The sequence below is a fragment of the Dryobates pubescens genome, chromosome 40 (assembly GCF_014839835.1).
Source record: "Dryobates pubescens isolate bDryPub1 chromosome 40, bDryPub1.pri, whole genome shotgun sequence".
In the NCBI taxonomy this organism is placed as follows: domain Eukaryota; kingdom Metazoa; phylum Chordata; class Aves; order Piciformes; family Picidae; genus Dryobates; species Dryobates pubescens.
In genome coordinates this window covers 108,891-122,853 of record NC_071651.1, presented here as the reverse complement: position 1 = coordinate 122,853, position 13,963 = coordinate 108,891, and the positions used below count along the sequence as shown (strand labels likewise).

Genomic DNA, 13,963 nt, shown 5'->3' with positions numbered 1-13,963 from the left:
GGCACCGCGGGGAGGTGCAGGGGGGGCAGGGGGCACAGGGGCTGCAGGGGGGCTGCTGGGGGCGCTGCAGGGGCTGGGGGCGGTGCTGCTTTCCCCCTCTCACCACTCTGGCACCGCAGGGGGGGCAGGGGGCACAGGGGCTGCAGGGGGGCTGCAGGGGGGCTGCAGGGGCTGGGGGCGGTGCTGCTTTCCCCCTCTCACCACTCTGGCACCGCAGGGTCCCGCAGGGAGGTGCAGGGGGGGCAGGGGGCACAGGGGCTGCAGGGGGGGCAGGGGGCACAGGGGCTGCTGGGGGGGCAGGGGGCACAGGGGCTGCTGGGGGCACAGGGGGGCTGCAGGGGCTGGGGGCGGTGCTGCTTTCCCCCTCTCACCACTCTGGCACCGCAGGGTCCCGCGGGGCTGCCGTCCCCCGCCCGGGGGTGGGGGAGGGGAGGGCCGGCAGCGCCTCAGGAGATCTCATTGCCGAAGACCTCCAGCACCAGCGGCGTGAGCTGCATGCTGTGCTCGGGCAGGAAGGAGAGGCAGCGATACTGCCGCGAGTGCTCCTCGTTGAGGCTCCGCAGGTCCGCCAGCTTCTGGATCATCTTGGCGTAGAGCAGGCGGCCGCCCGGCCCCGGGTGCCGGCAGCGGATGTAGCTCTGCAGCGTCTCCGAGAGGCGATCCTGCAGCGCCTCCACCCGCGGCGGGTCCTGCACCCCCGGGCGGTCTGCGGGGCCGGGGCAGAGCGAGCTGAGAGCCGCTCCCGAGGGCAGCAGGAGCGCTCCAGGGCTGGGGGGGTGCCGGGAGCTGGGGGGCAGGGAGAGGGCAAGGGGCAGGGCAGGTGGGAGCCGGGGGGAGGGGGCGGGAGCCAGGGGGGAGGGGGCGGGAGCCGGGGGGAGGGGGCGGGAGCCAGGGGGGCGGGAGCCGGGGGGGCGGGAGCCAGGGGGGCGGGGGCTGAGGCAGGGTGGAGGGGGCGGGAGCCGGGGGGAGGGGGCGGGAGCCGGGGGGAGGGGGCGGGAGCCGGGGGGGCGGGAGCCGGGGGGGCGGGGGCTGAGGCAGGGGGCGGGGGGGCGGGAGCCAGGTTCTGCCCCAGCAGGGGGAACCTCGCTGTGGGGCAGCTGTGGAGCCCTGGAGCTGGAGCCCAGGAGGCTCTCAGCAGCAGCAGGGAGAGGCTGGGGGGAGGCTGCGCAGCCTCCTGGCCCCCCCTGGCTGCCCCTGCCCTGCCAGGGGCTTGGATCCGAGGCCCTGCAGAGGTCTCCCCCATGCTCAGCACTCTCTGCTGTGGATCCTTGCCCCGGGGAGGGGCAGGGCAGCGTTTCTGGGGGGTCCCAGCCACGGGGGGGGCAGGTTGGGGACCTGGGGGGCTGAGCTTGCTCCTACCTGGGGACAGGATGCAGATGGCCATCAGCAGCACATGCTCCTCCTCGTGGAGGTTCAGCTTCTTCAAGCCCACCTGGAACTTCACCAGGGGCTCCAGCAGGTCCAGGCTGTGCCCAGCTGGGAGCAGAGAGGAGCTTTAGAAGTGGCAAGGCCCAGATGGGAGCCTGGGGGAGGGGGCTGGGGGGGGGGGAGGAGCAGCTGAGGGAGCTGGGGGTGAGGCTGGAGGAGAGGAGGCTGAGGGGAGACCTCCTGGCTCCCTGCAAAGGAGGCTGGGGCCAGGGGGGGCTGAGCTCTCCTGTCCCAAGGGATGGCACAGGGGGAGATGGCCTCAGGCTGCCCCAGGGGGGGCTCAGCTTGGCCCTGAGGAGCAATTTCTGCCCCCTGAGCCTGGCCCAGGCCTGGCCCAGGTGGAGTCTCCCTGCCTGGAGGGGTCCTGGGCCCTGTGGTGCTGAGGCTTTGGGGCAGCCCTGGGGCAGGGCTGGGGCTGAGCTCCAAGGTCTCCTCCAAGCCAAACCATCCTCTGCCCCTGAGCTGCTGCCAGCCCAGGCTGAGGGCAGCTGCAGGGGGGGGCTCTGCTGGGGTGGGGGGCTCTGCTGGGGGGGGGGGGGGGGGCTCTGCTGGGGGGGGGGTGGTCTCTGCTGCAGGGGGGGGTGTGGTGTCTCTGCTCTCTGCCCCTTTGATGACTTCCCAGGGCAGCAGGGCAGGGCCTGGCTGCTCCCCCCAGCCCTGGGGCCGGGCTGCAGGAGCCCCTGGCCGGGGGGTCCCGGGGGGGTCCCGGGGGGCCAGCAGCCCCTACCTTGGGTGACCTCCGCGACGCCGTACTTGAAGTCGGCGCTGCCGCAGGTCCAGGTCATGTCCTCCAGCGTGAAGGCCTGGTTGGAGCGCAGCATGATCACCTCGATGGCGCTGCACTTCAGCAGCACGATCTGGTCCTCCGCCGCCAGCTCCCTGGGCAGGGGGCAGGGGGGCAGCTGAGGAGCCCCCAGAGGAGCAGCAGCCCCCCGGGGCTCTGCCCCCCGGGGCTCCCTCCCCTCCGGGTCGTCCCTGCGGCGGCCTTGGCCGAGGGGGCATCGCCCAGCAGCCTGGGGGCCTGCAGGACCTGGGCAGGATGGAGCCCACTGCCATGGCCCTGGGGGCAGCCCGAGGAGGAGAGGGGACAGAGCAGGGGGCAGCAGGAGTGGAGCAGGACCCAAGGGAAGGGCTCCGAGGAGGGGCGGAGGGGAGGTCTCACCTGAAGCCTGGGATCATCTTGGCGAAGCCAATGACCTTCTGGATGCTGTAGCTGACCAGGTCTGCCAGGTGCGGCAGCATGGAGAGCCCGGGGAGCCGCACGGCCACGCAGCTCGGCGCAGCCTCCGCCGCCGGCCCCGCGCCGGACAGCGGCGGCGGCGCCGCAGGCTCTGCGGGGCAGGGAGGACCCTGGCTGCAGGCGGCGCCCAGGAGCGGCACCAGCCCCAGCAGCCCGGGCTGGGCACTGGGGGGGCACAGCTGGCAGCCTGGGGGCAGGGCTGGGACCCTCAGGGCCAGGAGGGCTGCAGCAGGGCCAGGGAAGGGCAAGGGAGCTGGGGAGGGGGCTGGGGGAGAGGGCTGGGGGGGTTGAGGCTGGAGGAGAGGAGGCTGAGGGGAGACCTCCTGGCTCCCTGCAAGTGCCTGAGGGGAGGCTGGGGCCAGGGGGGGGCTGAGCTCTCCTGTCCCAAGGGATGGCACAGGGGGAGATGGCCTCAGGCTGCCCCAGGGGGGGCTCAGCTTGGCCCTGAGGAGCAATTTCTGCCCCCTGAGCCTGGCCCAGGCCTGGCCCAGGCTGCCCAGGGGCAGCCTCCCTGCCTGGGGGGCTCCTGGGCCCTGTGGTGCTGAGAGCCAGGGCTTGGTGCTGGGCTGAGGCTTGGCCTGGGTGGTCTCCAAGGCTCTGACCCTTTGCAGTGAGACCTTTCTGTGCTCTCTGCTGTGCTCAGCTCCAACCACAGCAGCCCAGAGCTGACTCCTGTTCCTCTTGGCCATCCCTGGGGGGGGCTTAGACCCCAAAGGAGACCCCCACGATCCAGCCAAGCCCCCTCAGGCCTTTTGCAAGTCCCCCAGGAGGGTCTCACAGCCCCAGAAGCTGCTGAGGAGAGGTCAAGCAGGGAGCTGAGTGGTCAGAAGGAGGCCAAGCTGCTGCCCCCCCCGGGAGGTGAATGTGGCACCTGGCAATGTGCTGAAGGAGTCAGAGCCAAAGAGCTCAGTGGAGTCCTCTGACAAGTCCTGGCTGAGGATGGAGGAGGACTTGGTTGCTGCTTCCTTGCTGCTGCTGCTCCTCATGGGGGGCTGGAAGGAAGAGCAGGACCTGAGGAGCTGGCAGTGAGGCTGCCAGGGGGGCTCTGGGTGCCCTGGGGGTCTTCCAGGCCAGGCTGGGTGAGGCCTGGAGCAGCCTGGGGCTGCTGGGAGGGGTCCCTGGGCACGGCAGGGGCTTGGAGCTGGCACCCCCATGCCATGAGCCCCTGGGCAAGAGGCCAGAGGAGCGCTGGGTGGCTGCCCCCAAGGGGTTTCCTCTGCAGGGGGGAGCTGGGGGCCCCAGACCTACCCTGAACTTGGTGAAGTCAGCATAGGTTGGGTCATAGGTCCTGTGGTGAGCCTCCAGCAGGATGGCAATGACCTCCTGCTGCTCCTCTGACAGCTTGGGCCTGAGGCTCTCCCTCAGGGCTTCCTCCTCCTTACGCCTCAGGATCATCTCCCTCTTCCTCTGCACCTCCTCGTCCGTCAGGATGACTGCAGGCAGAGCAGAGGGGCAGCAGCAGCCCCCCAGGGGGCTCAGGGCTGGGGGGAGGCTTCCCTGGCTGGGCACTCAGGCTGCCCCAGGGCAGGCTCAGCTTGGCCCTGAGGAACAATTCTGCCCCCTGAGCCTGGCCCAGGCTGCCCAGGGGCAGTCTCCCTGCCTGGAGGGGCTCCTGGGCCCTGTGGTGCTGAGGGCCAGGGCTGAGCCCAGCCAGAGCCTGGTTGTGCTCCCTGCCCTTGGAGGTCTTCTCCACATCCATTGGGGGCTCCATGGAAGCTCTCCTGGGAGCTTCTCCTCCCCCAGAGGGGAACTTCTCCTTCCCCCACAGCCTGCCCTGAGCCTGAGCCTGCCCCTAGCCCTGAGCCTGCCCTGCTCCTAGCCCTGAGCTGAGCCTGCCCTGGGCCAGCCCTGAGCCTGAGCCTGCCCCCAGCCCTGAACCTGAGCCTGCCCCTGCCCCTAGCCCTGAGCTGAGCCTGCTCCCAGCCCTGAGCCTGAGCCTGCCCCCAGCCCTGCTCCCAGCCCTGAGCCTGAGCCTGAGCCTGCCCTGGGCCAGCCCTGAGCTGAGCCTGCCCCCAGCCCTGCTCCCAGCCCTGAGCCTGAGCCTGAGCCTGCCCCTAGCCCTGAGCTGAGCCTGCCCTGGGCCAGCCCTGAGCCTGAGCCTGCCCCCAGCCCTGAGCTGAGCCTGCCCTGGGCCAGCCCTGAGCCTGAGCCTGCTCCCAGCCCTGAGCTGAGCCTGCCCTGGGCCTGCCCTGCCCCCAGCAGCTGCCTGGCAGCCCACAAATATTTGCTAACGTTGGCTGTGGGCAGCCTGGGGCTGGACCCAGGGCTTGTGGTGGGGCCAGGAACCCTGCCTGGGCCTTCAGCTGCCCTCCCTCCTCCTCCTCCTCCTCCTCCTCCTCTGGGGCCAGTGGCTGCCCCTCTGCTGTCCCCAGGCTCAGTGAGCAGTGGTGGTGCTGGCTCAGGGCTTCCATCCTCTGCCTCCAGAGCCTCAGCACAGCAGCTGGGCCTGGAGCCTGTGCCTGGGAAGGGTCTCCCTCTCCCTCTCCCCTCCCTCACTGCTGCAGCTCTCAGCCCTGGGGGTGATGTTTGAAGGCCTCCAAGGCCACCCAGCCCCCCCCAGGTGCTGTGGGCATGGAGAGAGCTCTTCCCACACCAGCCCCAAGCTTGAGCAGGGTCTGCCTCTTCCTCCTCCTCTTCCTCCCCTTCTCTCCCTCCTGCTCCCCACTCAGAGCCCAGCTCTGGGCTCAGCCCAGCCTGGGGGGGACTCAGAACACCTCAAGGACTTCAAGATGCCTCCCAGTGACCTAAACCCCTCCAGGAGCCCTGGTTCCCCTCTGCTGAGCTGGCAGCAAAGTCCAGGGCCAGGCTAGCTTCAGGCTTCCTTGGGTCAGGTTCTGTTAATCCAGCACCAGGTCCTTAACTGGGGCTTAGAAATTAACTGCTGGGGAGAAGAGTCCTGGGACTGGGCACAGCCCTGGCACCTGGCCCCCAGCCCTGGGCACCTGGCCCCCAGCCCTGGGCACAGCCCTGGGCACCTGGCCCCCAGCCCTGGGCACCTGCTGCCTCCCCTCCTGAGATCTGCTTCCACCTCTGGGGACCTGCTGCACCCCTGGGACCTGCTCCCACCCAGCTCCAGCCCCTGCCCTGCCCAGGGCCACCTCCCACCAGCCCAGAGCCTCATCCAGCCTGGCCCTGAGCAGCTCCAGGGTGCTGAGCACCCTCAGCCTCCCTCAGCAGCCTGCCCTAGGCTCTCCCCACCCTCCCTGGGAGGATTTCCTTCCTCCTCTCCTGGAGGGCTGCAGGCAGGAGGTGGTGGTGGTGCCCAGGCAGCCCCCAGCTGCAGCCCCTTGGCTGTGGGCAGCAGCAGGAAGGAGGCTGAGGGGGCTGGGGGGGCTCTGGCAAGCTGCTTATCAGAGGCCATTGAGGAGGGCAAACACTGGGCCAGCAGGAGCTGTGTTTGCTTTGGCCTCCAAACCACTTCCAGCTCCTTCTGCTGTTTGCTCAGGTCCCTGCTGTGCCACCTGCCTGGCAGCAGGGAGGGAGGCCAGGAGCTGCCAGCTGCCCCCAGGAGCAGCAGGGCCTGGGGAGGGGAGGAAGCTGCCCCAGGTGGGGGAGAGGAGCAGCTGGGGGCAGGGCACAGGGAGCTGGCAGGAGGCAGCCAGGAGCTAACCAGCAGCAGCCTCCTGGGGCTGGTGCCCACCAGGAGCCCCCAAAGGCTCTGAGGGAAGCAACCTCCAGGTCACCAAAGAGCAGAGAGGAGAACCTCAGTCATGAAACAGCCTCCTCCCAGTCATTACCCACCGCAGCTGCCAGCCCCCTGCAGCCCCCTGCCCCTGGGCAGGCAGGGAGCAGCTCCTGCAGAGCAGGGGAGGGCTGAGGGCTGGGCAGCAGCTCCCCAGAGCAGGGCCTGGCAGTGCCCAGGAGCCAGCAGCCTGCCCTGGGGGGCAAGGAGGCCCCGGGGGGGGCCTGGGGGCAGCCAGGGGAGTGTGGCCAGCAGGGCAGGGGAGGTTCTGCTGCCCTCTGCTCTGCCCCAGGGAGGCCACAGCTGGAGGGGGCCTGGGGCCGGCCCTGGGCTGCAGAGAGCTTCCAACCCCCCCTGGGCACCGTGCCCCTGGGCAGGGGCAGCCCCAGGGGTCCCTGCCCAGCCCCCAGGGGGGCAGCCCAGGGGCAGGGGGGGCAGGGGGTGCCCCCTGCAGTGCCACTCACACTCCTTCATCATGCCGATGTCCAGGCAGCGCCGCAGCCTGCAGGCCTGGCAGTGCCTCCTGTTGTCCTTGGTGATCCTGCAGTCCCCACTGAAGGGGCAGCTGAAGGAAGCCTTCCTCTTCATACTCCTCCTGCAGGAGGGCAGGGGTCAGAACACAGCCCCCAGCCCCCAGCCCAGCCTGGGCACGGCAAAGCCTGAGCCTGGCAGGAGGAGGAGAGAGGCAGCACAGAGCTCCGAGCCCCTCCTGGGCAGGGGGAGAGGGAGAGGGGGCAGGGAGGGGGGGGAGGAGGGTGAGATGGAGGGAGAGGGCTCTCTTCCAAGCCAATGATTCCATGAGCAGCTCAGCACCCCTGGGGGGCTTCTTGCTCAGCACCCCTGGGGGCTCTGCCCCAGCTGGAGGTGGTGGCAGAGTTCTGCCTGCTGGAGCTCAGGTTTGGTTCCCTGAACAGCCTGAAGTTGCCCTCCCAGCCTGGGGGCAGCCTGGGGGCAGCCTGGGGGCAGCCTGGGGGCTCCTCCCTTTCCAACCCCCTCCTTCAAGCCCCCTGCCCCGGGGAGCACCCTGTGAAGCCAGAGCCCCCCAGGCCTCTGCCTGGAGATGCTTTGGAGCCTCCCCAGCAGCTGCTGTCAGCCAGGGGCAGGCAGCAGCAGCCCTGAGGGCTGAGCCCAGCTCTGCCCACACCATGCCATTAGTGGGTGGCACTCTGGCAGGTGCCAGGCAGAGGCCACCTCTTGCTCTGCCTCTGACCCTTTGTCCCTGGCAGGCTGCCTGCAGCGGCGAACGTGGCACAGGGCAGGGCTGTGCCAGGGCTGTGCCCTCCCCCTGCAGCTCTGGGGAGGGCTGCAGGGAGACTGCCCCTGGGCAGCTTGGGCCAGGCCTGGGCCAGCCTCAGGGGGCAGAAATTGCTCCTCATGGCCAAGCTGAGCCCCCCCCGGGGCAGCCTGAGGCCATCTCCCCCTGTGCCATCCCTTGGGACAGGAGAGCTCAGCCCCCCCTGGCCCCAGCCTCCCCTCAGGCACTTGCAGGGAGCCAGGAGGTCTCCCCTCAGCCTCCTCTCCTCCAGCCTCAACCCCCCAGCACCCTCAGCTGCTCCTCTCCCCCAGCCCCCTCCCCCAGCCCCCTCCCCAGCTCCCTTGCCCTTCCCTGGCCCTGCTGCAGCCCTCAAAGTCCTCCTGGCCCTGAGGAGCCCAAGGCTGCCCCCAGGCTGCCAGCTGTGCCCCCCCAGTGCCCAGCCCAGGGGCAGCATCCCTGCCCTGCTGCTGCTGCCCACAGCACTGCTGCTGCAGCCCAGGCTGCTGGTGGCCTCCTTGCCCCCCTGGGCCCCCCCTGGCTGCTCTCCAGCTGCTGACACCAACCCCCCCCAGCTCCTCTGCCCCCCAGGGCAGCCCCCAGCCCCTGCTGACCTCCTGCCATTGGCCTCCTGGGGCTGATGGTTGCCAACCTCTGCTCTCCTCCTGCCCAGGGGGGTGCTGAGGTGCCTGGCAGCAGGAGAGCTCCTGCAGGGCTGCCCTGGCAGGGTATAAATAGCAGCTGGGGGGGGGGGGCAGCAGGGGGGCAGCCAGGCTGCAATTTGAAGCTATTTTGGCTGGGCAGAGGGAGAGGAAGGACAAACAAATCCCTGCCCCTGCTGCTCCCAGGTGAATCAAGGCCCTGGGGGGGCAGCAGCTGCAGAGCCCTCCCCACATTCCTGCTGCTCCCAGCAGCTGCCTGGAGGTTGCTCTCCCTCCTCCTCCTCCTCCTCCTCTCCTAGGGAGGTAAAAGCCCTGCAGGAACCTTTGGTCCCTCAGCAGCTTGGCTCAGCTCAGGTGGAAAGGCAAAGGCAGCCTGGGGGGGGGAAAGGGATGGAGGAGAGAGCCTGGGGGGGGAGAGGGATGGAGGAGAGAGCCTGGGGGGGGGGGGGAGAGGGATGGAGGAGAGAGCCTGGGGGGGGGGGGAGAGGGATGGAGGAGAGAGCCTGGGGGGGGGGGGAGAGGGATGGAGGAGAGAGCCTGGGGGGGGGGGGGAGAGGGATGGAGGAGAGAGCCTGGGGGGGGGGGGGAGAGGGATGGAGGAGAGAGCCTGGGGGGGGGGGGAGAGGGATGGAGGAGAGAGCCTGGGGGGGGGGGGAGAGGGATGGAGGAGAGAGCCCGGGGGGGGGAGAGGGATGGAGGAGAGAGCCCGGGGGGGGGAGAGGGATGGAGGAGAGAGCCTGGGGGGGGGGGGGGAGAGGGATGGAGGAGAGAGCCTGGGGGGGGGGGGAGAGGGATGGAGGAGAGAGCCTGGGGGGGGGGGGAGAGGGATGGAGGAGAGAGCCCGGGGGGGGGAGAGGGATGGAGGAGAGAGCCTGGGGGGGGGCGGAGAGGGATGGAGGAGAGCCTCAGCCCCAGCCCTGCCCCCCAGGGCAGCAGCACAGCTGCAGGGCCTGGGAGCCCCTCCAGGGAGGGAGACTCCCCCTGGGCAGCCTGGGCCAGGCCTGGGGAAGCCTTCCAGGGGAGAGGTTTCCCCTCAGGGCCAAGCTGAGCCTGCCCTAGGGGCAGCCTGAGGCCTTCTCCTCTTGCCCTGGCCCCAGAGCCCAACCCCACCAGGCCCCCAGGCTCAGGGTCCTGAGCCCCCCAAAGCCTCCCAGCTGTGCTCAGCAGCTCCTGGGGGGGGACCCCAATGCCTCCCAGCTGTGCTCAGCAGCTCCTGGGGGGGACCCCAAAGCCTCCCAGCTGTGCTCAGCAGCTCCTGGGGGGGACCCCAAAGCCTCCCAGCTGCGCTCAGCAGCTCCTGGGGGGGACCCCAAAGCCTCCCAGCTGTGGTTTGCAGCCTTGAGAGCAGCTCAGCCTCCCCCCCGGAGCCCAGGGCAGGGCTGGGGAATGCAGGAAGCCACCAAGAGGAGCCTGGAGCAGGTCCTGGGAGCAGGGAGAAGCTGAGCTGAGGCTCTGGTATGAAAATTGCAGCTTAGTGGCATCTGAGGGTGGCTGGGGACAAGTGGCCACACTCTGGTGCCCCCTCCCCCCCTGTGGGCTAGGAGGGGACCCAAGTGCCACCAGATGCCCTCAGCAGGAGCTGGCTCCAGAGGGCCTGGGTCCAGCTCCAGAAGCAAGCAGCTGAAGGCTCAGCTTAAGCTCCAGGGCCCAGGCTGGGAACAGACCTAAGGGTCCCTGGCCACCCCCAGCCCCCCCCAGGCAGCAGTGAGGGCACCTGGGCTGTGCTGGCAGAGGAGGGGGCTGGGGGGGCCCTGGAGGTGGTGGGAGGGGGCAGAGAGGTCCTGCAGGAGGCTCCAAAGGTGCTTGGAGGTTGCTGGGCACAGGGGGGGAGCAGCAGAGCTCAGCAGCAGCCAAGGTGTGAGGGCAGGGGGAGCCCAGCTGGGGGCTGGAGCCTGCTGCAGGCCTGGAACAGACCTTCAGGATCACCCAGGCCAAGCCTAAGCCCAGCACTGCCCCAGGCCAGCACCAAGCCCTGGCCCTCAGCACCACAGGGCCCAGGACCCCCCCAGGCAGGGAGACTGCCCCTGGGCAGCCTGGGCCAGGCCTGGGCCAGCCTCAGGGGACAGAAATTGCTCCTCAGGGCCAAGCTGAGCCCCCCCTGGGGCAGCCTGAGGCCATCTCCCCCTGTGCCATCCCTTGGGACAGGAGAGCTCAGCCCCCCCTGGCCCCAGCCTCCTCTGCAGGGAGCCAGGAGGTCTCCCCTCAGCCTCCTCTCCTCCAGCCTCACCCCCCCCAGCTCCCTCAGCTCTCCTCCCCCCCTAGCCCCCTCCCCAGCCCAGGCTGCTGGTGGCCTCCTTGCCCCCCTGGCCCCCCCTGGCCCCTCTCCAGCTGCTGACACCAACCCCCCCCAGCTCCTTTGCCCCCAGGGCAGCTCCCAGCCTGGAGCCCTCCATGCAGTGTGTGGTGGGGGCTGCCCCCCTGCAGCCTCTCACTCACCTGAAGAAGCCCTTGCAGCCCTCACAGGTCATGGCATTGAAGTGGAAGCCGGTGGCCTTGTCCCCACAGACCCCACAGATGCGAGGCACAGCCCTGTCCAGGTCCCCAGCGTGGTCAGGGAAGGAGCTGCTGGCAGCCATGGCCTCCACCTCTGCAAGGGCAGAGCCCCCCAGGGCTGAGCTCAGCCAGCTGAGCCCAGGCTGGGCCAGGCTCAGGGGGGCTGCAAACAGAGGACTCCCTGCATGGATCCTCTGTGCTCCCCTCAGCTCCAGGCACCACCAGCAGCAGGCTCTGGGCTGGAGGAGACCCCCAAGAGGATCCAGCACCAGCAGCAGGCTCTGGGCTGGAGGAGACCCCCAAGAGGATCCAGCACCAGCAGCAGGCTCTGGGCTGGGCTTTGGTGCTCTGCCCCTCAGCAAAACCAAAACATGGAAGGGGTTTGGGTTGGGAGCCTGAAGCTCAGCCAGCTCCAGGCCCCTGCCATGGGCTGGGAGACCTCCCAGCAGCCCAGGGCTGCTCAAGGCCTCTTCCAAGCTGGCCTGGAAGATCCTTTCCCCCTCTGCTCACACCACAGCTGCAGCTCTGGGGCCAGCTCTGGAGCCTCTGCTCCAGGAAGGCTCTGGAGGGGCTGGAAGGTGTCCAGAGCAGGGCCAGGAGGAGCAGCAGAGGGCTGGAGCTGCTCTGAGCACAGCCTGAGAGAGGAGAAGGCTCCAGGAGACCTTCTGGTGGCCTCCCAGGGGCTGCAGGGAAGCTGGGGAGGGACTTTGGAGGCTGTCAGGGTGGGAGAGGACTGGGAGGGATGGAGCAGAACTGGAAGTGGGGAGACTCAGAGTGGCTGTGAGGAGAAGTTGTTCCCCAGGAGGGTGCTGAGAGCCTGGCACAGGCTGCCCAGGGAGGTGCTCAGGGCCAGGCTGGAGGGGGCTCTGGGGGGAGGGGTCCCTGCCCCTGGGCTGGAGGGGGCTGTGAGCTGCCTGAGCCTTGGGGTCCCTTCCAGCCCTGTGGCTCTAAGCTCCAGGGAGGGGCAGCCACAACCTCCCTGGGCCTCAGTTTCCCCTTCTGGGCAGCCCAGGAGGAGAGCCTGGGGGTGCTGCAGAGCCTCAGGGGAGCTCTGCTTGCCCCAGGCATGCTGCAGATCTCCCCAGCTGCACCTCCACTGCTCCTGCAAGGGCTGCTGCTGAGCTGTCCTCAGACAGTGAGTCTGGAGCAGAAGGAAGCCAAGAGGACAACCCTACAATTTGCCCCTCCCAGCCTCAGCCCAGCCAGGCTTGGCAGGGCCTCAGGAGAGCCCAGGAGCCTCTGCAGAGCCTGCACACAAAGGTCCTCCCAGCCCCAGAGCCCTGGGGGCACTGCAGAGCTTCCCCCCAGGGCCACTCCAGCAGCTTGGAGCTTCCACCTGAGCCTCAGGCACTGCTCCTGGGAGCTGCAGGGGAGACTCTGCTTGGAGAGAGGGGCCAGGGAGAGGCCAGAGCCAAGCCCAGGGAGAAGGTCCTGGTGTGTGGAGCAAGGTCCTCACCCACCTGGGTCTGCAAGGTAGTCCAAGCCCTGCTGGGGCATCTCCCAGGAGCTCTGGAGCTGAGCCATGGAGCAACCTGCAGGCCAGAGACAGAGAGAGAGGAAGCAGCTGGAGACAGCTCAGAGCCCCTGCAGACAGGAGGCAAAGGAGAGCCTCCAGCTGGGAGGGAAGGGCTCAGAACCTTGGGGAGCCACAGGCAGGAGCAGGGCAGAGGGAGCCCAGAGCTGTGCCAGGGATCAGGCAGCTCACAGCCCCTTCCAGCCCAGGGGCAGGGACCCCTCCCCCCAGAGCCCCCTCCAGCCTGGCCCTGAGCACCTCCCTGGGCAGCCTGTGCCAGGCTCTCAGCACCCTCCCGGGGCAGAGCTTCTTCCTCACAGCCACTCTGAGTCTCCCCAGTTCCAGTTCTGCTCCCTCCCCCCCAGTCCTCTCCCTCCCTGACAGCCTCCAAAGTCCCTCCACAGCCTCCCTGCAGCCCCTGGGAGGCCACCAGAAGGTCTCCTGGAGCCTTCTCCTCTCTCAGGCTGTGCTCAGAGCAGCTCCAGCCCTCTGCTGCTCCTCCTGGCCCTGCTCTGGACACCTTCCAGCCCCTCCAGAGCCTTCCCCAGCATTCTGTAGCCCCCTTCAGAGGGGCTTCAGGGGGCTGGGGGGCAGGGGCCAGGGCCAGGCTCTGCTCAGCTGCAGCTGGGGCAGGGGATGGAAACTGCAGCCCAGGAGGCTGCAGCTCAGCACCAGGAGGAACTTCTGCCCTGGGAGGCTCCCAGAGCCCTGGGGCAGAGGGGTTGTGGAGTCTCCTTCCCTGGAGCCTCTCCAGCCCCACCTGGATGTGCTCCTGAGGGACCTGTGCTGGGTCCTGCCCTGGCAGGGGGCTTGGGCTCAAGGGTCTCTGCAGGTCCTTCCCAACCCCTAACATCTTCTGCTCCTCTGACCTCTGGGCAGACCTCACTCAGACCCTGGCCTGGGAGGGATGCTGGGGGCTGGGGTGCAGCAGGGCTGGGACCTGCCCCCCACCCCCAGTGGGGGCTGCTCACCCACAGCTGACATTTCAGCTTCTCCAGCCCCTGGCAGCAGGAGGGAAAACCCCAAAGCCCTTCAGGTCAGCAGCTTTGACCTCCCTGGGAGCAGCCAGCAGGAAGGTCAAAGCAGTTTGCTCCCTGGGCTGGCAGCTGAGGGCAGCCCTGGGGCACAGCCAGGGCTCTGCAGAGCCTGCACACAGAGCTCTCCCCAGCAGCCAGGCCCTGGGGGCTGAGCTGTGGCCCCAAGGCTCCCCCAGGCCCCTGGATGAGGGCAGGAGAAGTCCAACTGCCAGAGGAGTCCTCTGCAGGTGCCTCTGGAGCTGCCTGGGACAGCTCCAGGCCCCAGGAGCATACACAGAATAAACCAGGTTGGAAGAGACCTTCAAGATGGAGTCCAACCCATCACCCAATCCAACACCACCCAAACAACTAACCCATGGCACCCAGCACCCCATCAGGCCTCCTCCTGCACACCTCCAGCTCAATGTCCTGCCGGGAAGTGGCAGCCAGAAGCCTCCAGGGGGAGGCTGCCAGAGGGTGAAGCAGCCCAGAGAGCAGAGGGGGGAGGCTGAGCAGGACAGCTCAGCCCCCCCTGGCCCCAGCCTCCCCTCAGGGACCTGCAGGGAGCCAGGAGGTCTCCCCCAGCCTCCTCTCCTCCAGGGCAGCAGGGGAAGGTCTCTCTCCCTCTGCTGCCACAAGCCTGGACCCCTCCTGCCCCCACTCCCAGCCTGGCTGAG

General features: G+C 69.1%; 1 protein-coding gene across 1 annotated transcript; it reads right to left on the bottom strand.

Moving 5' to 3' along the window:
- Positions 1-446: 446 nt before the first annotated feature.
- VDR (vitamin D receptor) lies at positions 447-12,290 on the bottom strand. The gene is made up of 9 exons (XM_054177500.1): positions 12,218-12,290; positions 10,701-10,851; positions 6,815-6,945; positions 3,917-4,101; positions 3,540-3,660; positions 2,591-2,759; positions 2,156-2,307; positions 1,360-1,476; positions 447-706 (listed from the first exon to the last, which is right to left on the bottom strand). The coding sequence occupies exons 1-9, from the start codon at positions 12,279-12,281 to the stop codon at positions 447-449; spliced, it is 1,350 nt and encodes a 449-aa protein (XP_054033475.1). The 5' UTR covers positions 12,282-12,290.
- Between the last annotated feature and the right edge of the window lie 1,673 nt (positions 12,291-13,963).

Excerpts from the sequence above, each read along its gene's own strand:
- VDR (XM_054177500.1), bottom strand. The coding sequence starts at position 12,281 with ATGGCTCAGCTCCAGAGCTCCTGGGAGATGCCCCAGCAGGGCTTGGAC. Across the intron at positions 6,946-10,700 it reads GGCTGCAAGGGCTTCTTCAG|GAGGAGTATGAAGAGGAAGG; the intron begins GTGAGTGAGAGG and ends GCCCTCCTGCAG. Across the intron at positions 2,760-3,539 it reads CTCCTTCAGCACATTGCCAG|AGCCTGCGGCGCCGCCGCCG; the intron begins GTGCCACATTCA and ends CCTGCCCCGCAG.